The sequence below is a fragment of the Bison bison genome, unplaced genomic scaffold, assembly GCF_000754665.1.
Source record: "Bison bison bison isolate TAMUID 2011002044 unplaced genomic scaffold, Bison_UMD1.0 scf7180017864295, whole genome shotgun sequence".
Lineage (NCBI taxonomy): Eukaryota > Metazoa > Chordata > Mammalia > Artiodactyla > Bovidae > Bison > Bison bison.
Window position 1 is genome coordinate 1,137,707 of NW_011494867.1, and position 24,000 is coordinate 1,161,706.

Genomic DNA, 24,000 nt, shown 5'->3' on the forward strand with positions numbered 1-24,000 from the left:
TAAAAAGTTGGCTTAAAGCTCAACATTCAGAAAAAGAAGATCATGGCATCTGGTCCCATCACTTCATGGGAAATAGATGGGGAAACAGTGTCAGACTTTATTTTTGGGGGCTCCAAAATCACTGCAGATGGTGACTGCAGCCATGAAATTAAAAGACGCTTACTCCTTGGAAGAAAAGTTATAACCAACCTAGATAGCATATTGAAATGCAGAGACATTACTTCGCCAACAAAGGTCCCTCTAGTCAAGGCTATGGTTTTTCCAGTGGTTATGTATGGATGTGAGAGTTGGACTGTGAAGAAAGCTGAGCACTGAAGAATTGATGCTTTTGAACTATGGTGTTGAAGACTCTTGAGAGTCCCTTGGACTGCAAGGAGATCCAACCAGTCCATTCTAAAGGAGATCAGCCCTAGGTGTTCTTTGGAAGGAATGATGCTAAAGCTGAAACTCCAGTACTTTGGCCACCTCATGCAAAGAGCTGACTCATTGGAAAAGACTCTGATGCTGGGAGGGATTGGGGGCAGGAGGAGAAGGGGATGACAGAGGATGAGATGGCTGGATGGCATCACCAACTCGATGGACGTGAGTTTGAGTGAACTCTGGGAGATGGTGATGGACAGGGAGACCTGGCGTGCTGCAATTCATGGGGTCGCAGAGTTGGACACGACTGAGCGACTGAACTGAACTGAATTGAACTGGACAGCAAGGAGATCAAACCACTCAATCCTAAAGGAAATCAACCCTGAATATTCATTGGAAGCTGATGCTGAAGCTCCAATACTATGGCCACCTGATGTGAAGAGATGACTCACTGGAATAGACCTTGATACTGGGAAAGATTAAAGGCAGGAGGAGAAGAGGGCAACAGAGAATAATATGGCATCACCAACCCAATCAACAGGAATCTGAGCAAATTCCAGGAGATAGTGAAAGACAGGAAAGCCTGGTGTGCTGCAGTCCATGGGGTCGCAAGAAGTCAGCATGACTGAGCAACTGAACAGCAAAAAGGAAATGTTTACTAATGCTTTGCATATAAGTATTAACTATTATTTTTCAAAGGCAAATGGAAGACCAGAGGCCAATTTAATTGCCTCTCAAAGAGTAAGTTATTTCTTCCACACCAAATCCAAGGTCACAAGTGTGTCCACTGGCGTAACATATCAGAATCCGAATACCATTCTATAACAAAACGAACACAACTAGATGCTAAGAGCTGTGACCTCTACCAAACACACGTCACTGTTTCCCCTCATTAGCCAAATCAACCACTAGGACTTATCCTGTGTGCTCAGTTGTGTCCCACTCTTTGTGACCCCATGGGCTGTAACTCGCCAGGCTCCTCTGTCCATGGGGATTCTTCAGGCAGAAACACTGGAGTTGGTTGCCATGCTCTCCTCCAGGGGATGTCCCCAACCCAGGGATCGAACCCAGGTCTCCCGCACCGCAGGCGGATTCTTGACTGTCTGAGGCATCAGGGAAGCCCAGGACTTATCTTAAGGATACTAAAATGTCGGTTTCTAGCAGTCCGCAACCTTACTCATCACGTGATGGGCCCCAATCCCTTCTTTCCCTGACATTGCGTCAGCCAGAAGTAGAGCCGCCTTCCCAGGAATCAACTAAGAAGCTGATACGTACTCCAGTTGATTGGCATGTGGCTTGACCAATAACGTCTCGGGAAGGCAAGGCGCGGCGAGGCACTTTCCCCCACGCTCTCTGGTTGGACGGGGCGGTGCGTGCTGCAGCCTGCCGCGTCTTGAGGCCCGTGCCACTGCGCGTCTGTGGGAACAGGTAACCGAGGGATCCGGGCAGTGGGCTCTGAGAGAGAAGTCAGGAACTGCGACCCCGGGAGAAGCAGACTGGACTGAGAGAGTTCTCCCGCGCAGACATAGCGGCTGGGCCCGGCGTCTGGTCCCTGGGCCAGGTCCTGTGAGGCCTCTGGAACCGGGGCCCGGGCCGGAACCGAGGCTGAGGAGGCAGCTGGGCTACCCGGCCGCCGGAAGGTGGCTTTTTGTCAGACCCCTGGAGCGGCTTTGGCCTTGAGTGGCCTTGCTAAGGACCGAGACCCTGGAGGGATCATCGTGGTCGCCGACTACCCGTCCCAGGCGGAGGTTTTATACGCCCTGGTTTTAATCCCCTAGGGACGGGCGGGGTTGCCTGGTAGCGTGGTCAGGATGGGTAGGATCAGGCTGCGTGAGCCGTTCCCTCAGTTGTCGGCGCCCGCCCCCCAATTCTTGATGGTAGCTAAGTAACTGATTCTAGTCCAGGCCCTTCTGGAGGCACTTGCCAAGCTCCGTTGCATTCAGCGATTACTGTCAGTCTTTTTCCGCTATGCTTTAAGTTCATTCGCAATTCGCTCTTTAAAGATTCCTATAGCATGAAATACTTAGCAACCACTGAACTGGATGCTGAGAACATTCCCGTAGTGGAGAGCAAAACCTCCAGTCATGATTCCCACTGGGCTGGAATTTACAGCCTCTTGGGGAAATGGACATCAGCCCTCAAATGCATGTGGAAATTATGGCAGAAGTCACCTGGGGCTCTGAAACTAAAACAGGGAAAATCTGATCAAGAAGGAGAAGCCTTCCTTAAATAAATTTCTTTGAAGTTGAGATACCAACAATGAGAAATTAACTAGGAAAAACCAAAGAGGGGAATAGGGTAGTCAGCTTACTTCAAATGAAGAGCATGTTGAAAGGTCCAGTGGCTGGAACCTTAAACCCAAAGGCCGCGGCTCCTGCTGGGGTATGGAATCTGGTCTCCTCTGTGCTACCTCTGTATCCAATGTAACCTTCCTGTATATTTATATTGAATAAGTGAATGAGTTGTGGTGACACAGCCTTGAATAGTCCCAGCCTCCATAGGGCTTTACATCAGTATATTGGCTCCTTTTATATCATACTGCCGGAGAAGGCAATGGCACCCCACTCCAGCACTCTTGCCTGGAAAATCCCATGGACGGAGGGGCCTGGTGGGCTGCAGTCCATGGTGTCCCTAGGAGTCGGACACGACTGAGCGACTTCACTTTCCCTTTTCACTTTCATGCATTGGAGAAGGAAATGGCAACCCACTCCAGTGTTCTTGCCTGGAGAATCCCAGGAACGGGGGAGTCTGGTGGGCTGCCATCTATGGGGTCGCACAGAGTTGGACACAACTGAAGCGACTTAGCAGCAGCAGCATATCATACTGCAGTTACTTCTAGGTATGACTGTCTCCCCATTAAGGGTGTAGACTCTATTCATCTTGGTTCCCAGCATATAGTATGGACTCAGTATGTTGAAAGAATGAGCAGAGATGGAAAATCCATATGTCATTTGGAATGGAACTGTTTGTTTTTCTCAGTGGCACATTTAGAGGAGGAGCAACGAACACTGTGCAACAGCTATGATGCTGTTGCTCCGTCGGAGTTAGCACCCTGCGTTCATTGTTGCCACCATTATTAAGGTGCATTGAGCCATGTTGAGGAGGGTCAAGGAGGAATGTGGTGTGACAGAGTTTCTAGAAACTGTAGCCTTGACTCCTTGGCATCAACAGAAAGTCCTCAGCTATGGAAATTTCAGTCAGTTCTTTGACTCAAAGGCCTTCTTGTTTGAATAATGGGTTGATTGAGTTTTGAATAAATCAATTGAAATTGTGATTAAACAAAATCTAAGAGTCACAGTCTCATCATGTTTGCTGTATACATCTTTCTTTGTTGTATCTTCCTCCTAAGAAGGAAGAAAACTTTGAGGTAAGTGATGTAAAGTAGTAGTACCCAGTTTGTTCCATTTTACCAGCTGCTTCCAAATACAGGAGGCGTTTTGAACCACACACTCCAGGTGTAGGCAGGATAGGTACTACTGTTTTATAAGAAGGGAAACAAGTGTAGGACAAAGTGACTTTAAAGGTTAGAGCTAGGTCTAAGGTTAGAGACTTTTAGATAATACTGTGAATGAGATGGTTCCTTATTTTTCCAGACAGCCAGAGCTGTTGGCAGTGCAGCCCCATGCCACTTCTCTCTCACCCGCCTGTCAGAGAAGCCATGTAATATATGTGAAAGAGATTGGAAACTGTAAATCTGTGTTTTTTTTTCCAATTAAAAAAAAAATGTTTTATTGAGGAACAACCGACATACAAAAAGCTGTGCATACTTAATGCAAATAAGTTGATGAGTTTGAAGATAAGTATACATTGATGAAACTATAATCACAATCAATACTGTAAATAGTAATATATCATCTCATCCAAAAGTTTCCTCCACTCTTTTTAATTTTTAATTTTTTGTGTGTGATAAGAGCACATAAGATCTGCCCTCTTACATTTTTAAGTGTAAATGCAGTATTCTGAACTGTAGGCACTATGCTATGCAGTAGATCTCTGGGACTCACTCCTCTTCCATAACTGAGCCTTTGTATCTTTTAACCAACACCTTCCCTATTCCACTTCTCTACTCCCCCTCTTCCTATACCTTGGAAACCACCATTCTACTCCCTTCTTCTATGAGTTTAATTGTTTTATATTACTCATATCAATCGGATTGTATAGTCTTTGTTTTCCCACATCTAGATTATTTCACTTAGCACAGTGTCCATTAGGTTCATCCATGAATTTCATGTCCTCTGTATATATATACTCAGAACTGAAATGGCTGGATCATGTTGTAGTTCTATTTTTCAATTTTGAGGAAACTCTATACGATTTTCCATAGTGGCTGTACCAATTTATATTCCCACCAGCAGTGTACAAGAGTTCCCTTTTCTCCACATCCTCCTCACCAACACTTATCTTTTGATTTTTTTTATCAAAGTACAGTTGATTTACAATGTTGTGTTAGTTTCAGGTATACAGCAAACTGATTCAGATATAGATGTATAGATATTCTTTTTCAGATTCTTTTTCATTTAGGTTATTACAAGATATTGAATGTTGAACTATACCAGTTCCTGTGCTGTACAATAGGTCCTTGTTGTTTGATTTTTTTAAATAATTGTCACCCTAATAGGTATAAAGTGATGTCTCATTGTGGTTTTGATTTGCATTTTCTTGATGATTAGTGATGTTGAGCATCTTTTCATATACCTGTTACCATTTGCATGGAATATCTTTTACTAACCCTTTACTTTCAGCTTATGGCTATCCAGTGAGTCTCTTGTAGAATGAATATAGTTTGATCTTTTTATTGTATCCATTCAAGCACCTTTAAGACTTTTGATTGAAAAGTTTAGTCCACTTACATTTAAATTAATAAGTAATTATTGATATGTAAGGACTTACTACTGTCATTTGTTAATATTTTTTTATTTTGCTGTTTTTTTGTTCTTTTCCTCTCTTTGAAAGTGAAAGTGAAAGTGAAGTCGCTCAGTCGTGTCCGACTCTTTGCGACCCCATGGACTGTAACCTGGCTCCTCTGTCCATGGGATTTTCCAGGCAATAGTACTGGAGTGGATTGCCATTTCCTTCTCCATGTAAATCTGTTTTACTTCCTGATTTCCCTCTCTTCTGAGTCCCTTTCTCTTTCACAGATTCTGAGCTCTGCCTCCTTACTGCAGCTGCAGCATCCTCACTCCCAGCAGCCTAACAGCTGGGAGGACAGCGGCTTACCTGTTGGGTTCCAGAACTAAGTTGAGGCAGGTATATTCCTGCTACTTGCAGGTAGTCTCTTGTACAGATAAGCCCATCTCCAGGTCCGTTGTTGCTGGCAACAGCCTCCCCAAGATGGTCTAGCCAAACCTGGAGGCTCTGGCTTTGGGGATAGTGAAACTTGGCACAGTTCTAGACATGTGGGTGAAGACAGAGCTGGAAGGGTCCTATCGAGTGCAGGCCTCTTGATGGTGAAGTAAAGTAGCTCCCATAAAGACCTGGAGCTAGGACTGGAACCCAGGTCTTCTCCTGAGCCTCCCCTATCCCCAGTGGACTTTTCTGCTAGACCATGAGGTTTTATTCTCATTTCCTAATTCCTGACCTAGGGCTTGGCACAGTGGGTGCTCCATACATTTTTGCAGTGAATAAATGCATGAAGAAACCACCTCCTATTGCACTTAATGTGTTGGTATATTGAACTTGAGGTTGGCCCTGGAAGGAAGAGCATGTGCAGCTGTTGTCTGCTAGCGCAGCACGTTTTGCTTCGATGATAATTTTAGCTTTGGACATTACAACATAGAGGTTTTAGGATCACACAGCTTACCCATGTCCTGCTTTGACTTGGCCTGAGAAGCTAGGAGTCCTGTGTAATGCTTACTATCTCTCAGTTTCACTTCCCCTCATTTCTTTCTTTTTTTTCTTTGGTTAGATCCCTAGGGTTATTTTCAAGATGGACTCAACCTTAACAGCAGGTGAAATCCGGCAGCGTTTTATAGATTTCTTCAAGAGAAATGAACACACCTATGTTCACTCATCTGCCACCATCCCTTTGGACGATCCCACTTTGCTCTTTGCCAACGCAGGCATGAACCAGGTAAGGTTGTTTTCCCCTTCCCCTTGCCTTTTTGTCCACGTAGGAGGCAGCAAAGCAACCCTGAAGTCCTACAGAATCCCAGTTCTGTCACTCACTGTGTAGTCCTTATGTTGTTGAACTTCCATTTCTTTGTGTGTGAAAAGAGAAATAATAATAGTGCCTGTCTTTAGGTTGCAGTGAGGAGTAAATAAAGTAATGCATTAAAAATGTTTCCACGGGGACTGACTTACCTGATGGTCCAGTGGTTTAGACTTCACACTTCCACTGCAAGGGGCTCGGGTGAGGCCAAAAAAAAAGGTTTAGCACAGTATTTGAAGTAGGTACTTGAAAGTTAGCTATTGTTATTTTTAATTATGATGAGAGACCCTGATACTCATGGATTAACCTTGTATGCCTCTCAAGAAAAATACAGCCTGCATCTAGTCTGTAATGTTTTGCCCTTTTTTTTTTTTCTTTCCTAAGGAAAAAGTTATGTTTCATTAGAATCAGAGTCTGGGTTAATCTTGCTGAGCCCTGAAGAGACTTGTTAACTCAGGTGTTGTGGTTCTCCTTCATCTTCTCATTGTTCTTGTATTTTTCTTTATAAAATAAGTCAGTTCTTCAGAATTCTTTTAAGGCTTTGCTTTCATTCCCATTCTAGGCCATGCACTGTTTTATTGATTTTTAATTTTTTCTTGAAGCTACTGCCAACCAATGTCAATTTGGATCTACTGCTAAAGAAACTTATTGGGGCAACTGATCTATAAAAGATACTTGAAAGTTTTATTTTAGGAGACAAGAGTTTTCTCTTGAAATAGTGGGAGCATCACAAGTTGATAAAGGTGTTTCAATATGCCTGTGACATGGAAAACTGTTAATCGGTTGGAAGTGGCTTCAGGTTAGATAGTGCCCTCAGGGTTTTCCTTTGGAGGTTCTCTGGGTGCCCCGCTTAGCTCGATGGGCCCACCAGCCATTAGGATGACCCTCTCTGGGATAAGCTGACATTTTCTTTTGTCCCAGGTCTCTTCTCTGGCTTTGAAAAGTGGCAGCAATGGAAACATTTTCCACCTTGTGCAACGTGAGCTATGAGATTATAAAAGCATTTTCCATTATGTGTGTGAGCCCATGCATACACCTGGGATTGAGGGCGCTGATTTCAGGTGGATTCTTTCAAGGTGGTGGGCTTTCTGGAGCACTGAAACAGTTCTGCTTTAGGCAGACCTAGGCTTCGTCTTCTCCCACCACAAAGTCCAGGCTTGATGAACATTCCCTGAATAACAGTAACTAGTAGACTGCATGTAGCACCTCCTGTACACCAGGCACTGTTCTGTGTCTTACATACACTAACACATTTGACGCTCACTCTGTACCATCCCACTGAGGCACTGAAGGCTCGGGTAAAACTGCCTAAGTTCATGAGACTGGAAATGCTGGAGCGTGGATTTGAACTCAGAGAGAGTCATTTGTTTAACTTATGTGCTCTGTTGTTTAGTTGCTAAGTCATCTCCAATTCTTTGAGATCCCATGGACTGTAGCCTGCCAGGCTCCTCTGTCAGTGGGATTTACCAGGAAAGCATACTGGAGGGGGTTGCCATTTCCTTCTCCAGGGATTGAACCTGGGTCTTCTGCATTGGCAGGCAGATTCTTTACCACAGAGCCACCATGGAAGCCCCTTACATGGTCTGCCGCTGCTGCTAAGTCACTTCAGTTGTGTCTGACTCTGTGCGACCCCATAGATGGCGGCCCACCAGGCTCCCCCGTCCCTGGGATTCTCCAGGCAAGAACACTGGAGTGGGTTGCCATTTCCTTCTCCAATGCATGAAAGGGAAAAGTGAAAGTGAAGTCGCTCAGTCGTGTCCGACTCTTCACAACCCCATGGTCTGCAACCTACCAGGCTCCTCCGTCCATGGGATTTTCCAGGCAAGAGTACTGGAGTGGGGTGCCATTGCCTTCTCCATTACGTGGTCTGCCTGCCAAGTTGCTTCAGTCATATCCGACTCTGTGAGACCCCATGGACTGCAGCCTACTAGGCTTCTCTGTCCATGGGATTCTCCAGGCAAGAACACTGGAGTGGGGTGCCATTTCCTTCTCCAATTACATGGTCTACTACCTCTTAATCAGAAATACCTTTTTTTTTTTTTTGCTTGATTGTTTGTACATTTTGAATTAGTATTTGTTAGGCATCTGCTCATTCTATCCAGATGCTGGTTATACAGAGCTAAGTAAGATAGTTTTCCTTTAAGGAGTTTGTGGTCTAGTGCAGGACTATCCAGTAGAACTTGCTGCTGTGATGGTAATTCTGTGGCTAATCACACATCAGCCAGGTGTGATTATGGAGCTAGTATAACCTAGTTGTGCTGATTCTACTCCTTTAAAAGGTCTCAAATTTTTTTTTTTCCTTATCACCTTTACTACCAAGCCAGCACATCAGGTTTGGAATGAATTCTTCTAGAAAGATGGTATAAGCCTTGACTGTCAGAGACTTAAGAGGAAGCACTGGTTTCACTGCATCAACCTTGACCATTATCCTAGATCTGGCAGGGCTTTCTGTCTCTCAGTTGGTGTTACTGGCATTGATGGGAATCGTTAGAGAACTTGGGCCAGCAGAGCGCTGCGGCAAGACAGGCTGCCTCTGCTGCAGCCCACAGGGCCACCTGCCTCTGATAAGTTTCGGTTTTGCAGGCTGATCATATCTGGAAATGGACAGTTTAATGTGTGGTCTCTTCCTGCCAGCGTGCAACCACCTGATATATATGCAACTCTTTAAAAGTTGAAATGTTCCTTTTCTTTTTTAGTTCAAACCCATTTTTCTGAATACTATTGACCCATCTCACCCCATGGCAAAGCTGAGCAGAGCTGCCAACACTCAGAAGTGCATCCGGGCTGGCGGCAAACACAATGACCTGGATGACGTGGGCAAGGATGTCTATCATCACACCTTCTTTGAGATGCTGGGCTCCTGGTCCTTTGGAGATTACTTCAAGGTAAGTTCAAAGAGGAGATCTGTTGGCATTTTGAGATTCAGAAGTGAAGGACATTTCTTAATTCTAAGACTTCCTGAACGCAGTGCCTGTAATTTGATGATTTCAGTTTACGTTTGGATTTCTTGTATAAATTGATCCTGAGTTTGACTATTTATGGTGAAGACACTTTGGCCCTCTTCTATTCATACTAAATAGACTTTGGTTTGGTCACATTTCACATCTTTTTGATCTTGTTGTAGGAACTGGCATGTAAGATGGCTCTGGAACTTCTTACCCAGGAGTTTGGCATTCCAGTTGAAAGACTCTACGTTACTTACTTTGGTGGGGATGAAGCAGCTGGCTTAGAACCAGACCTGGAGTGCAAACAGATTTGGCAAAACTTGGGGTAAGAATGCAGCTTGCATGTTGAGAGTATGAGTATGAAAAAATAAAATGATTGCTACTCTCAGTGCCAGAGTGGGGTCTTAGGCTTGGAGTGCATTGCCATTTCCTATTTTAGGGTATGAATTGGGAGGTGGAGGTGCCTGGGAGTAATTATCTTTTGCTGCATCCATTGTTTCTTAGTAGGTTTACTTGGTCATTCTGTTGTTGAAAGCCAGTATGAAGAGGCATAGGAAGGTGATGCAGCTTTTTTAAAAAGACTTACACTGTCATAATTGTCCTCATTTATGAAAATGAGGGAACGTTTGCAAAGAAATTTGTTTAATTTTGTGCATATTCAGCATAAACATTTTCACTTTTATGTGTTTCTCAGCTTTATCTAGATATTTGCATATTTTCATTTAGTTGTGATCATAACATGTGTATTTTTTATTCTGTTGTAGTGACTCTTGAATCACTGTTGTGGTTCTTAAGCAGGATTTGATTCAGGCTTGGCATTAGTAATCGCCAAAGAATGAGCTTTCTTTCTAGAAATGCATAAGGATCTCCTTTTCTCAGGGATGCAGGTCTGTGCAGAATCCTGTCGCTGGCTGTAACTGGGCCTTTCTTCCCGCTCTGTGCAGGCTAGATGACAGCAGAATCCTCCCCGGCAACATGAAGGATAACTTCTGGGAGATGGGTGACACGGGCCCATGTGGTCCCTGCAGTGAGATCCACTACGACCGCATTGGTGGTCGGGATGCAGCACACCTCGTCAACCAGGACGACCCCAACGTGCTGGAGATCTGGAACCTTGTGTTCATCCAGTATAACAGGTTGCCTCGGGGTCCTGAGCTGTTCCTGTTAAGAGCAGCAGCTTTCCTCAAGCTGAGTAGAGCAAGAGGAACTCAGAGCACGTGGTTGTCTTCTCATCCCATCTTTGGGGCCAGTGGGCCAGTGCTAAAGGCATAATTTGCTATAACTTGAACTGCTCTTCTAAAGCTCATTTCCTTGAAGCTTGCCTCACTGTAATGGATCCCAGATTATTTCTTCCCTTTTCCTCTGCACTCCCTTCTTCCCACCGAAATAGGCAGAAGCCAATGGCAGTCACAGCCTGCAAATGGCTAAGTGAGTTTTATCCAGCAGGGAGAGGTGGCAGCTGGAGTCCGTGTTCCAACTTCCTCTTTCTGGATCTTGTAGGGAAACCGATGGCATTCTGAAACCTCTTCCCAAGAAAAGCATTGACACAGGGATGGGCCTGGAGCGACTGGTGTCTGTGCTGCAGAATAAGATGTCCAACTATGACACTGACCTCTTTGTCCCTTATTTTGAAGCCATCCAGAAGGTACCGGTCCTAAACTTCTGTGGAGGTTTCCAGGCTGGCTGTTAGTTCTGTCAAAAATAAAACAGTTGTATGCTTTGCCATGTGAGGGTACCTGTGACCATCTGCCAGCTTCATTGTTAATATTAATAACAGTGTTCTGAAGAAGCACAGGCATTGTGATTTATTGAGTGCAGGGGCCTGGTTAGAGGCTCTTCACTCTTGCCCCTGTTGCCTTTCTTGGGATTACAGGATCTGGTGAGAAGCTCACCCTTTCTTCTTATCCGTCTCCCCCCGCCCCCCGCCCCCCCGAAAGTCCTCTGGAACCTTCTAGGGTAAGGCAGCACCAGAAGGGCCGCTTCCCAGTAAGCTGCCTCCTGGTTTTTATCTGCAGGGCACAGGTGCTCGGCCGTATACTGGGAGAGTGGGTGCAGAGGATGCTGACGGGATTGACATGGCCTACCGGGTGCTGGCTGACCATGCTCGGACCATCACTGTGGCCCTGGCCGATGGCGGCCGACCTGACAATACGGGGCGGGGGTAAGTGCGTTACACATGGCGCAGCGTTAGGACTGACACTTGAGTTTTTGGCTCTGTGGAACTTAAAGCCACGCTTCATTATTGCTTTATTTGTCATCTAGGTAGTTGGAGGGATTCTTTTTCTTTCCTTTTTTAGGAATAGAAGGAGTTTCAGCTTACTTTGAGCAGAGTTCACTATATTAAATCTTTGCTGCCAAGTACAAGATGATAAGGATTGTATTAAGGTTGTCTGATAAGACATTGACAGGGGCAGGGTAGATACTAATTAACGCGAGGCAACTTGATTATTGACAGGCAGGACCTGGTATTGTGGGCATCAAGTCGGCCATCTGGTCTGTACTTCCTGCCTCCATCTCTGGTTCAGCAGAACAAGGTTGGAAGATAAATCAAGGTTACCTTGATGTGTATTTGTAGATATGTAGTAACATCCACAAAACATGAGTTTTATGCTAGAATTAATGTTCATGACCTTGGGGGAATGCAAAAAAAAAAAGCCTTAGGAGAGTCTCTCAAAGAGTAGGCCTTTTGGTAGAATTCCAAAAGGCCGTCTACAAAATGCTTGACTGGGAATGCTGTCTAGCAGGGTCTTAGGTTCTGTCTCTTACAGGTATGTGTTGAGACGGATTCTCCGCCGGGCTGTTCGATACTCTCACGAGAAACTCAACGCCAGCAGGGGTTTCTTTGCTACGTTAGTAGACGTTGTTGTCCAGTCTCTGGTAGGTGTATTTCCTGCTCACCTCTTCTGTACTAAAGTGCATACCTTAACTGGGGTAGGGTGGGTGATGTCACACTGTTAATGAGAATTTTTAGAGGAGTCATGATATAATCCTTGTCTTTATTGGCCTAAAATCTGTGTTTCCCATTTGCCAGGGAGATGCTTTTCCTGAGCTGAAGAAGGACCCAGATATGGTGAAGGACATCATTAATGAAGAAGAAGTGCAGTTTCTCAAGACTCTCAGCAGAGGGCGTCGCATCCTGGACAGGAAAATTCAGAGCCTGGGAGACAGCAAAACCATTCCTGGTAAGAACCAGTTTGTTCCTTTCTTCATCAGGCTGGTTCATCTTCCTGGAAGGGGCAAGCCTTTTCTCACAAACTTGACTATAGACTCCTGTGTCTCCAAAGGCTGAGCATAGCCTGGTTAGACTGCTTTGGTGTGAAATGGGGTTTAATAATAAGATTTTTAAAGTAATATATTATTGTGGCAAAGTATTCAAACAGTATAGAGGTAGAAAGTGAAAATGCTCTTTGACTCATTTTTCAGAAGTCACAATTCTTTGGAATTTTGCATATAACTAACCAGTCAGGACTTTTCTCTATTTGCATACAGATGTATATAGGGGTGTGTGTGCTCACAAGTAAAAATGGGAACAAATAGTATATAATGTTTTACAAGTTTATTTTTTACCTGACAGGAAAGTTAGTTCCAAAAGTTTTTACTCTTTATGGAAATATAATGTACAGGGTGAAAGCCTGGTGTATTTCCCACAAACTGAACACACTTGTGTTCCGATTAGGAAACAGAGCTTTTCCAGGGACCCTTTGTGCTTCTCCCAGGTTGATTGCAAAGGATTTGATGAATTTTCTGATATAGAACCAAAACTGACTTGCGTGGCTCTTTAATTCCTCCTGTCATTGCCAGCTTCCTCCTGGGAAGGGCTTGCAGTGGAAGAGAGGGAGGCTATTTCTATCGTTTTTTAATCTTTTAAAATGTATTTGTTTTTAACGGGAGGACAGTTGTTCTACAATATGGTGTTGTTCTCTGCCGTGCATCGGCCGTAAGCACACATGTGCCCCCTGAGCCTCCTCCCTCGTCCCTGTCACTCTTACCGGCCTCCTTGGTGCTGTGCAGGGGATACCGCTTGGCTCCTCTATGACACCTACGGGTTCCCCGTGGATCTCACTGCACTGATTGCTGAAGAGAAGGGGCTGGTGGTGGACATGGATGGCTTTGACGAGGAGAGGAAACTGGCCCAGGTAAAGTGTTTATGGTGTGAGCGGGAAACTCAGCGCCAAGCAAGGTAGGACTTGGCTGCAAAGCACGAGTTTCCTCCCATTAAAGTTTTTAAAATTTCTGTTTTTCCCAAGACCAGTGAGTCTCAAGTGGGGGCGGTTTGGCAATAATGTCTAAAGACATTTCTCGGGTTTCTCAGCTTGGGGGGGCAGGTGCTGCCGCCACGTGGTGGGTCGAGGCCAGGCATGCTGCTCAGCCTCCTTCAGTGGACAGCCTCCCAGAGCAAGAGTTCCCAGCTCCAAATGTCATGGTGCTGAGATCAGAAAAACTCTGTTTCAGAGCTTTACATGGGGCATGGTTTAGTAATTTTGAGTCTTTCAGAGTTCTTTTTCTCTGACATTAAGGTAACTTGTGCTTATTTCTCTTGCTGGCAGCTGAAATCACAGGGCAAGGGAGCTGGTGGGGAGGACCTCATTATGCTGGACATTTATGCTATTGAAGAGCTCCGGGAAAAGGGTCTGGAGGCAACAGATGATTCCCCGAAGTACAGTTACCATTCGGATTCCAGTGGAACCTACGGTATGTTCATTTGTTCATCTAGGGTGGTTTTCAAGCAATGCGTCTCAAGATTGGGAACCCAAAATATCCATGGTAGCCTCACCTGTAGCGCTGTGTGGTCATGTTGGGTAATTTTATACTCGGAGAGGCCCTTTGTGATTGACTTTCTATCTCTTTTATTTTGAATAATTATAGATTCACAGGATGTTTAAAAAAATAAATTTAACTTGAGATCTCTTGTACCTTATACCCGGTTTTCACTAATTATATTAATAACATCTTGATAGAAAACAAGGAAAATGATACTGACTGATAAAACTCATAGTGGCTGTTGGATTTTGCGTTAGAACAGTAGTGTTCTAAAGTGAAGACTGTTCAAATACACGGGCACTACATGTTTTTGCTTTCTTCTTTTTTTTAATATTTGTTTACATGTCAGTGCTGAGTCTTAGTTGCAGCGCTTCGGTCTTCAGTCGCAGTCTTCAGCTGTAGCATGTGAATTCTTAGTTGTGGCACGGGGATCTGGTTCCTTGGCCAGGGATTGAACCTGGGCCCCCTGCATTGGAAGTGTGGAGTCCTAACCACTGGAGTACCAGGAAGTCCTATTTTTTCTTTTTTCACTCCAGCAGGGATTCCTAAATCTATCCAAGGAAGCCCACAAAATGAATATATTCTTTCTGAATTGACCTTGGAAAGGGAATTTATTACTACTGTTAAATACCTGCTTATCACGCTCACTGGCTTTCTGCTCAATAGCTCAGAGTTAAGGTGACCAGTTGTCCCATTCTCCCAGAACTGTCCCAGTGTTTCCTCACATCCTGGGAAATCCCTTGGTCCCAAGCAGACCGGGTCAGTTGGTCACCCCTGAGTACTGTGCTCTCCAGTAGAAGACCAGCATATTAAGCCCTTTTGTGGAGTCTAATAGGCTGGCTTCCAACAGAACAGTAGGCAGTTAGGACCTCAGGAGAGTTTGAGAAATAGAATCCAGCACAAGCCAGCTGAGAATGTGAGAGTGAAATCATCCCCTGTGTTTTTCCCCTTGTGCAGTGTTTGAGAGCGCAGTGGCTACAGTGATGGCTCTGCGCCGGGACAGGATGTTCGTGGAGGAAGCGTCCACGGGCCAGGAGTGTGGAGTGGTGCTGGACAAGACCTGTTTCTACGCCGAGCAGGGAGGGCAGACCTACGACGAAGGGTACCTGGTGAAGGTTGACGACAGCAGCGAAGACGTGAGCCAGCAGTTCCTCCTCGCTAGCTGGGGGGCGGGCGGCCGCCACGGCCTGCACCCTAACAGCCACTCTGGCAGCTGGGTGCCCCCGGGCCTGAGGGGCAGACACCACCGCTCTTTGGGCTGTCCCACGGCCAGTGTTTCTGAAGCCACGGGCCCTGCTGCTTGCACTGTGTGGCTTCATCACCGTCAGCTCCCCTCACAGCAGGGTCCTTGCAGCCAGGCTGCTTAGTGATCCTCGGGTCCTCCAGGTTCCCCTCAGAAATAAGGAGAGCCAGCTCTGACGGGGGAGGGTGGGGAACGGGACGGGGTCCTCATCCAAGATGCGGCCCGTCGCTCTGCCGCTGCTGGCTCTGTGGTTTTGGACGAGTTCCCAGACGCGAGGACTTGAGTTTCCTTACCCTGGCTTTAATTCTCTAAGATGCTCCCTAATGGAGTGGGTGTGTACACATACACATCTATTACATATTTAAAGTGCTGCGTGTATAGAATAATATAACCGGTGTATGGTGGCCTGTATATATGTTAATGTATATACATACATATATATCATAATAGTATTAATGTTATATGTGTAACATGTAAAGAGAGAATTCATATATATGTTTATCTGCATTTGCATGTATACATACCCATACGCGTACACACACACATTTGGATTTATTTAGTTAGTTGTTTATTGGTCTTCTCCTTGACTCTTAGAAAACTGAGTTCACAGTGAAGAACACTCAGGTCCGAGGAGGGTACGTGCTGCACATAGGAACGCTCTACGGCAGCCTGAAAGTGGGGGACCAGGTCCGGCTGTTCATTGATGAGGTGAGTTGCTTCATGCTGGTCAGTGCTGGATAGGATTACTGATCCTCTCCTTCTCCCTTTTAAAAAAGAAGTCAGCTGTATGGAGGCATAACTGGCATGTAGAATTATAAGATATTTAAAGTGTACGTCAGATCCAGCCACTCCATTCTGAAGGAGATCAGCCCTGGGATTTCTTTGGAAGGAATGATGCTAAAGCTGAAACTCCAGTACTTTGGCCACCTCGTGTGAAGAGTTGACTCATTGGAAAAGACTCTGATGCTGGGAGGGATTGGGGGCAGGAGGAGAAGGGGACGACAGAGGATGAGATGGCTGGATGGCATCACCGACTTGATGGACGTGAGTCTGAGTGAACTCCGGGAGTTGGTGACGGACAGGGAGGCCTGGCGTGCTGCGATTCATGGGGTCACAGAGTCGGACACGACTGAGCGACTGAACTGAACTGAACTGAAAGTGTACGTCATGGTGATTTGATACTTTGTGAACAGAATTCACCTCTTCCTCTGGCTTTAAATTGGTCCACCATTATTATCCGTTCTAAGTGAAATTATAAATAGGTAAATTACAAGTAAGGTGCAGGAGTAAATTTTGAGGGCTATAACTGAAATTTAAATCTTAATGTCCCAAGTAAGACCACGGTGATTTCAGTTGAGATCCTGTAGCTTCGTTTTCATGGATTGCCTTTCTCCAGCTTTACCTCAAATACTTCAGGAGCCAAGGATCCCATGTTAAGAAACAGTTGCTACTGCATGTGCCAGAGCTCCAAAATAATAGTAGCATAAAACAGAGTGGAAATGTGCTTTTCACCTGAAAACCCACACTGATGCAGAGACCCTCCTCACAAAGTCAGAGGGCCTTGCTCTTCTTTGTTTGTTCTTCCACCATTGCTGGAATGTTGCTCTTGATTTCATGTTCCAAAAAGATTGCTGTCAGATCCGTTCTCTAGACCAGGGGTTGGTGAGCTTTTCTGGTAAATTGCCTGCATGCATGCGTGCATACTCAGTTGCTCAGTCATGTCTGACTTTTTGCGACCCCATGCCCACAGACTGTAGCCCGCCAGACTCCTATGTCCACGGAAATTTTCCTGGCAAGAATACTGGAGTGGGGTGCCATTTCCTCCTCCAGGGGATCTTCCTGACCCAGGGATCAAACCCATGGGTTTCCTGCATCTCCTGCATTGGCAGGTGGATTCTTTACTGCGGAGCCACCTGGGAAGCCCTTGTAAAGTACCAGATAGTAAATATTTTTGGTTTTCTGAACCATACAGTCTCCATCACAACTGCTGTTGTGGCACAAAAGCACTGTAGACAATATGTAAGCACACAGGTGGGCTGTGTTCTGGTAAACCCAGCTACAGAAAGGGACCGCAGGACGGGTTTGGCCCACAGGCCGTAACTTGCTGCTCCTGTTGTAGATGGTGGGAAGGGGCGCGGGGGTGTGTTCCTTCCCTTGAAGGGAAATGTGTCCCTTCTCACTGACTGGAATTGACTCACCTGGCCAGTTAGCTGTGAGGGACGCTGTAGGCTTTCTTCTGCACAGCCATGTGTCCAGCGAAAGCCTTTAGGACTCGGGAAGAAGGGGAGAGTGCGTGTTGGGGACCGACCAGCGGTCCACCACTGACCTCTCCACCAGCCTGCTCTGCCCCATGCAGCCCCGGCGAAGGCCTGTCATGAGCAACCACACAGCCACTCACATCCTGAACTTTGCCCTGCGCTCTGTGCTGGGGGAGGCTGACCAGAGAGGCTCCCTAGTTGCGCCTGACCGCCTTCGCTTTGACTTCACTGCCAAGGGAGCCATGTCCACCCAGCAGATCAAGAAGGCTGAGGAGATCGCAAATGAGATGATTGAGGCAGCCAAGGTGGGTTGGATTATACGTGAACTGAGTCATGAACTTCTCTCCTTCCTGCACCATTTACGGAGCCGCCGCCGCCCAGATGCTCTCCTTCTGTTGAACTGTATTCTGTCCCGTGAACACACGTGCTTATCACAGTGGTTCCCAGCTGCGCTGGGTAGGGGGCAGTGCTGGTGTTGAGTGAGGGGTCTCTGCCCCACCTCCTCCTCAGGACAACCAGAGCCCTTCTAGTTAGGTCTGGTTTATGTATAGCAGCATATCCATTTTTTGGTGCATGGTTTAACAAAATAGTTGGAAATTCCTATTTTGAGCTCCTTGACTTTACATATGGGGCTTTATTCTGGGACATGATCAGCACAGCCAGGATCAGAAACCAGAGCCCTGCCTGCAAACCTCAGTCTCCCTACTTCCTACTGCACCCCCAGAGAAGATGTTTTCCCAGCTGTTTCTCCTGTCCTTTCTCCATGGCAGCCGGTCTATACTGAGGATTGTTCTCTGGCGGCAGCTAAAGCCATCCAGGGCCTGCGGGCTGTGTTTGATGAGACCTACCCTGACCCTGTGCGAGTCGTCTCCATTGGGGTCCCAGTGTCTGAGCTACTGGATGACCCCTCCGGTCCTGCTGGCTCGCTCACTTCTGTTGAGTTCTGTGGGGGAACGTGAGTACCTCGGGGGCAGTGGTAGACCTGCCTCTTACTAATTTGGGTGACCCTCAGAGGATGTGGGTAATGGGCTAGACCAGCTCTTGTTTGTCTGAGGTTGAAGAGGAGTCCTGAGAAATGCAGGTGCCAAGCAGCTCTCCCAGAAGCCAGCATCTTTGTGCTCCCATCACACCCTTTGGTGTCTGACATTGACTTTACTGACTGTGTGGTGAAACGCTCTTCTTAGGAGGACAAAGTGAGAAACGTCACCTTAACCCTTACCTCACGACTGTTTGCTCTGGTTCCCTGGACAGATGACAAGAGAAGCCTGTGAATTCATGATTCAGCAGGGCCGTGGCGCTTCTGACCTGGTCTTAGCTTTTTTCCATTCTCAGGGCCTCATATAGTTCCCTTTGTCAGCTGAAGGTGCATCTGGGGAATTAACAACCCCATTGTCTCAGAGCCCCGATGTTAGGCCACACAGTAGACATGACTCAGTTTGGCTGTGGGCAGTCACTTGTTTCTGCCAACTTGAAGATCTCTGTATCCCTTGAGGTCTTTCTGGAACAGTCTGGTGGCCTGGGAAATTCCTGCTTCTAAAGGAATCATGAGAAAAAGAACATTCCTAAGGCCACGGTAGACCCATCCAGGGCCTCCTGTGAGTCTCTGGCAGGTAGATGGCAGGTCGGGGTTGGGGTCAGGGTCCTTGTGGATGACACAGTAAATGAGCATTTGAGGTGAGGTTCTCTGAGCAGTGTGGTTGTTGAAGGGGTTGTGGTAACATTTTAAAGGTAATCCACCAACACTCTCAGAAGGGACAGAAGATAACTGTCCTGTGAGGGAGAATTTCCCACATTTAACGTATGAGAAAACTGAGGCTCAGAGATGCGGCTCCTTGCTCAGAGTCAGCCCCAGCCAGGCCTTCCCTTTCCTGGCCAGAACTGTACCCCGACTAAACATGAAGGGCCTTTTCCCCTGTTCCCTGAGGAAGCTTCCCTGGGAGCCGCCACCTCCTAGGGCTCCTGCTCCCAGCTGAGGGCTCCCAGGTGTAGGGACAACTGTGAACTTTGCTTTCTGCCGTGCAGACACCTGCAGAATTCGAGTCACGCGGGAGCGTTCGTGATCGTGAGTGAAGAAGCTATTGCCAAGGGCATCCGGAGGATAGTTGCTGTCACAGGGGCTGAAGCCCAGAAGGTGAGCGGATGAGGCTGGTCTGTGGGCCCAGGCTGTGAATCCACAGGGCAGCTGGTCACACGGCCACTGTGGTCAGACTCGAAGGTCCAGCACGCCCTCCAGATGTCCTCCAGTTACTTGTGACTGGGAGGAGAAAGCCACTGTCATGTGAGACTTCCTAGCTGTCTTTTAATCTGTTAAAATGCAGGTAAACTCTGCTGTCAGGCGTTCATGTCCAGGAGGGAGGCCGTGTTTTGCCATGTTCCCCGTGCCCCCGGCACTTTGCCGCCTCTCCCTGGGGGCATGTACCTAGTTTGAGATGTGTGGAGTAGGGGGGCAATTGCTCTGGGCGTAGGGACTGGAGCTCACGCCTGACACATGCTGAGGGTTGAGGAGTGGTCATTTCATGGGTGCAGAGGGCTCCTGACGCGTGAGTTCTCAGTCACCCCTGAGCCCCAGATCCACTGGCCAGGTGTGTGAGGAGGGTGCTCCCTTCTGGGGCATGAGGCTGCAGACACCTGCTCCCTGAAGGAAGAGAAAGGTCTGATGTTCTGGGAGAGTGTTGTGTCGGAGCCTGCCACAGTTTACCAGCAGAATTGTGAAGTTCAAGGTTCCCTGACCCAGAGTTTACAACTCTGATTGTCCTCCTCACAGGCCCTCAGGAAAGCAGAGAGCTTGAAGAAATCTCTCTGTGTCGTGGAAGCCAAAGTGAAGGCCCAGGCCGCGCCGAACAAGGACGTGCAGAGAGAGATCGCGGACCTCGGGGAGGTAGGGCCGCCTCCCTCTGCAGTTCGTGGTTCTTGGGGCCGTGGGTGTTGGGACTGACCGCTGATGTCTGGCAGCCTGGCAAAGGGGGCTCCGTGGACCCTGGAACCTGCCTGCTGCCCCTGTTGGTGACAGCAGGAGAGCCCCTTCCAAGCACTAGTGGGCACTGGAGTTGAGGGCTTTGGGAGAGGTCCTGTGGGTGCCCACTTTCTACAGGTCTCCTGGTTTCAAGTCCCTTTATGAGCATTTTCTGATTTTGTGTTCTCTGAGACTTGGGTTCAATCCCTGAGTGGGGAAGATTGCCTGGAGAAGGGCATGGCTACCCACTCCAGTGTTCTTGCCTGGAGAATCCCGTGGACAGAGGAGCCTGGTGGGCTACAGTCCATGGGGTCGTGAAGAGTCAGACACGACTGAGCAACTAACACTTCCACTTTCTCCTCCTGGATACTGGTTGGGGGACTTTGGTGTTCAAAGCCAGAAGGGTGGGATGGGCTGGGCTCACATCCTAGCTCCTGATGATCCAGATCCCAGTGGTATTCCTATTCTGGTTCCAGGCCTTGGCCACTGCCATCATCCCTCAGTGGCAGAAGGATGAATTCCGGGAGAATCTCAAGTCTCTGAAGAAGGTCATGGATGACCTAGACCGGGCTAGCAAAGCCGATGTGCAGAAGCGGGTGGGTCTCGGCAGTGTGGGCGGGAGGAGGATTCACCCATCAGAGGCTGTGCAGGCTGCGGTCGGGGTCGGAGTCTGGGCCTCTGACCTGAGGCCTCTCTCTGGACTTCCTTCCGTGCAGGTGTTGGAGAAGACGAAGCAGCTCATCGACAGCAGCCCCAACCAGCCCCTGGTCATCCTGGAGGTGGAGAGCGGCGCCTCGGCCAAGGCAAGCCGGGCACGCCGCGCTGCCCTGTGCCCGTCTGCTGCTCTCCTCCCCACAGGCTCCCCTCAGCCCTCTGGGGCTGGTGTGCGCCCTGTGGCTCTGAGCTGAGGAGCTGCCTGAGGGCCCGCCCTTTGGTACTGAGTTGGACTGAGCCATGGCGGGAGCCGGTGCTGGAGAGCTAGGCTCCTGGAGGTGGATGGCCATCCTGAGCCCGGGTGGGCAGGGCCCTGCGCTGGGCCCCCATCCAGGCTCCGGGACCAGCACCTGCTCTTAGCAGGGGGAGGGGTGGGGCACCCCGAGAACTTAGTCCTGCAAACCCGCTGCACTTGAGGAGAGCATGGTCCCCTTTCCCAGTGCCACGGCCTGATGCCAGCTTCTCCCCACAGGCCCTGAACGAAGCCTTGAAGCTCTTTAAGATGCATTCCCCCCAGACGTCCGCCATGCTCTTCACAGTGGATAACGAGGCTGGCAGGATCACGTGCTTGTGTCAAGTCCCCCAGGTCAGAACGCCCTGCAGTCTTGCTCAGGCAGCCCTGTGCTTGTGGGAGGTGATGTCTATAGCTCTTCTCAGGAAGCCTGATTTTTCTTGTTGTTTGCGAAGACTCGTGTGTGTGTGTGTGTGTGTGTCTGTGCGTGCGTGCGTGCAGCCTGCTGGAGATGCCGTTCTGTTGCCCACTTGTCCCCTCCCTAGGACCCCTCAGCCTCAGGCCCTCCCCCTGGTGCAGACGTTTAACTGTGCTGCTTTGCTGCTCCTTACGCATCGCCCTGGCTGTGGTACCAGCTGTATGCTCTCAGCCCTGGCAGCATCCTTCGGGGCAGGACTGGGTGTCTGGCTCCAGCCCTCTCCTTGTCTGCCTCAATCCCATCCTCTGTCCTGACTCCCACTCCGCCTTCCTGTCTTCTAGAATGCAGCCAACCGGGGCCTGAAGGCCAGTGAGTGGGTGCAGCAGGTGTCAGGCCTGATGGACGGCAAAGGCGGTGGCAAAGATGTGTCTGCTCAGGCCACGGGCAAGAACGTGGGCTGTCTGCAGGAGGCGCTGCAGCTGGCCACCTCCTTTGCCCAGCTGCGCCTGGGAGACGTGAAGAACTGAGAGGGAAGGGCAGGTCCGCCAGGAGGCATCTCCCCCACCTCCCCGACCCAGACACACCCATTCAGCCAGGAGCTCTCCTTCCACCACAAGGACGTTTGAATCTTGGGACCTTTAAACAGTCCCGTCTGTCCTAACCCAGCAGTAACAGGAACTTAACCTGGGAGCCAGCCTGTGACTCAACGCCCACGTTACATTTCTGCCCTGAGCACATCCGCGCCATCCGTGTAGAACTACTACCCGAGGATTGCTTTTTCATCATCACACTTGTTTCTATAGAGAGTTCTTTGCAGACTCAGTGCTATGGGCCTCAAGGGAGGAATCATTTTTGCTGCAGAGAATAAAAAGACCATGTGCAATACTTGATACGATACTGCCACGTGATTTTTTTACTCCTCCCCTCTTGCCCTCCTCCCCGTAGGTGTCCCCAGTGTGATAACCCATGCTTCCCTGGGTGTCTGTAGACTAATTGCTGGTTCCACCTGGTTTCTGGTTGCGGTCCTTGCTGAGTCCAGCCCCAGACCCCTGAACTTTGAGAATAATGGTCCCTGGATTTGCGTCAAAACATCTATGGGGATGGCTCACAGAATAGGGTGATAGAAGAACTAATTATTCAGTGGAAGATGGTCCCTGGGGTTGCTGGCAGCAGAGAGAGGCTTCGTTTTTGGTGCTTTTTACAGGAGAACATTCTCATTTATAAGTCTCATATGTCTTTCCTTCTCCTGATGTACAAGTTGGATGTGAGGTCGGATACATTACTTGATATAGGAGGTTTTTAGGGAACGTCAGTTGCCTCCTCCTACGTCTTGACTGCCAGGTCATTCCAGGTTTCAGGACCTAACTTGGACGGTGAAGATGGAGACTCTGACCTGGTTCTGTCCATTTACCCGTCTGAAGACAGCTGGGTTTGGGAGCTGTAGTGTGTAGTACTTAGTTGTGCCCTCTCTGGCTGACTTCAAGTCCCCTGGGTACAGCGGGTTGGCCCTGAATCATTCTCAGCCCTGCTGACTTGGAGCAGAAAAAGCAGGTTTGTGCTGAGAGGAGATGCAGAGACCACCAGTCACAAGGCCTGGGGGTGAAGAGGAGAAACAGGAAGGGTGCTGAGGCCCTGGCTGCAAAAAGGCAAGCCAGGTGAGGAGTGTGCGGCATACAAAGAGCTCACAGTCCGCAGCGCGGGAGAGTTCCAAACGCACTCCACAAGCTGTGCCAGCCAGGGCACAGTACCAGAGGGACCTCTTGGGCAAGGCGGTGGGGGAACATGTATACAGATGTGTCACTACAGCAGGACCAATTACAGCTTCACAAGTGAAAGGAAGAAGACCCACGCCCTGGGCTTGCGCTGGCGCGAAGGCTAGAGGTCAGCGGGGCCGGTGTAGATCCCACTTCTGCAGGCCCGTCTGATCCACCCATGCACCCAGCTCTGGCCGTCCTCGCGGTGGCCCGG

At 48.3% G+C, this 24,000-nt stretch overlaps 1 protein-coding gene across 3 annotated transcripts; it reads left to right on the top strand.

The window, feature by feature from the left end:
- Positions 1 to 1,703: 1,703 nt before the first annotated feature.
- On the top strand, positions 1,704 to 22,927 carry AARS (alanyl-tRNA synthetase). 3 transcript variants are annotated; one of them, XM_010850727.1, is made up of 22 exons: positions 1,704 to 1,788; positions 5,499 to 5,607; positions 6,266 to 6,430; positions 9,205 to 9,393; positions 9,633 to 9,778; positions 10,398 to 10,589; positions 10,954 to 11,098; positions 11,469 to 11,614; positions 12,222 to 12,330; positions 12,485 to 12,635; positions 13,465 to 13,589; positions 14,001 to 14,145; positions 15,172 to 15,350; positions 16,052 to 16,165; positions 17,814 to 18,020; positions 18,486 to 18,670; positions 19,738 to 19,846; positions 20,480 to 20,593; positions 21,145 to 21,264; positions 21,385 to 21,471; positions 21,855 to 21,968; positions 22,374 to 22,927. In XM_010850727.1, the coding sequence occupies exons 3-22, from the start codon at positions 6,287 to 6,289 to the stop codon at positions 22,557 to 22,559; spliced, it is 2,907 nt and encodes a 968-aa protein (XP_010849029.1). In that variant the 5' UTR covers positions 1,704 to 1,788; positions 5,499 to 5,607; positions 6,266 to 6,286; the 3' UTR covers positions 22,560 to 22,927. The 3 variants fall into 3 exon arrangements, with proteins under 3 accessions (XP_010849029.1, XP_010849028.1, XP_010849027.1); XM_010850726.1 differs by having other exon boundaries at positions 5,499 to 5,603; XM_010850725.1 differs by lacking the exon at positions 5,499 to 5,607.
- The last annotated feature ends 1,073 nt before the right edge of the window (positions 22,928 to 24,000 follow it).

What these genes read in the sequence shown, in the direction of transcription:
- AARS (XM_010850727.1), top strand. Translation starts at nt 6,287, where the DNA reads ATGGACTCAACCTTAACAGCAGGTGAAATCCGGCAGCGTTTTATAGAT. An exon ending in GTGTTCATCCAGTATAACAG is followed by an intron (nt 10,590 to 10,953) that starts GTTGCCTCGGGG and finishes TGGATCTTGTAG; the next exon opens with GGAAACCGATGGCATTCTGA. An exon ending in AAGCCGATGTGCAGAAGCGG is followed by an intron (nt 21,265 to 21,384) that starts GTGGGTCTCGGC and finishes CCTTCCGTGCAG; the next exon opens with GTGTTGGAGAAGACGAAGCA.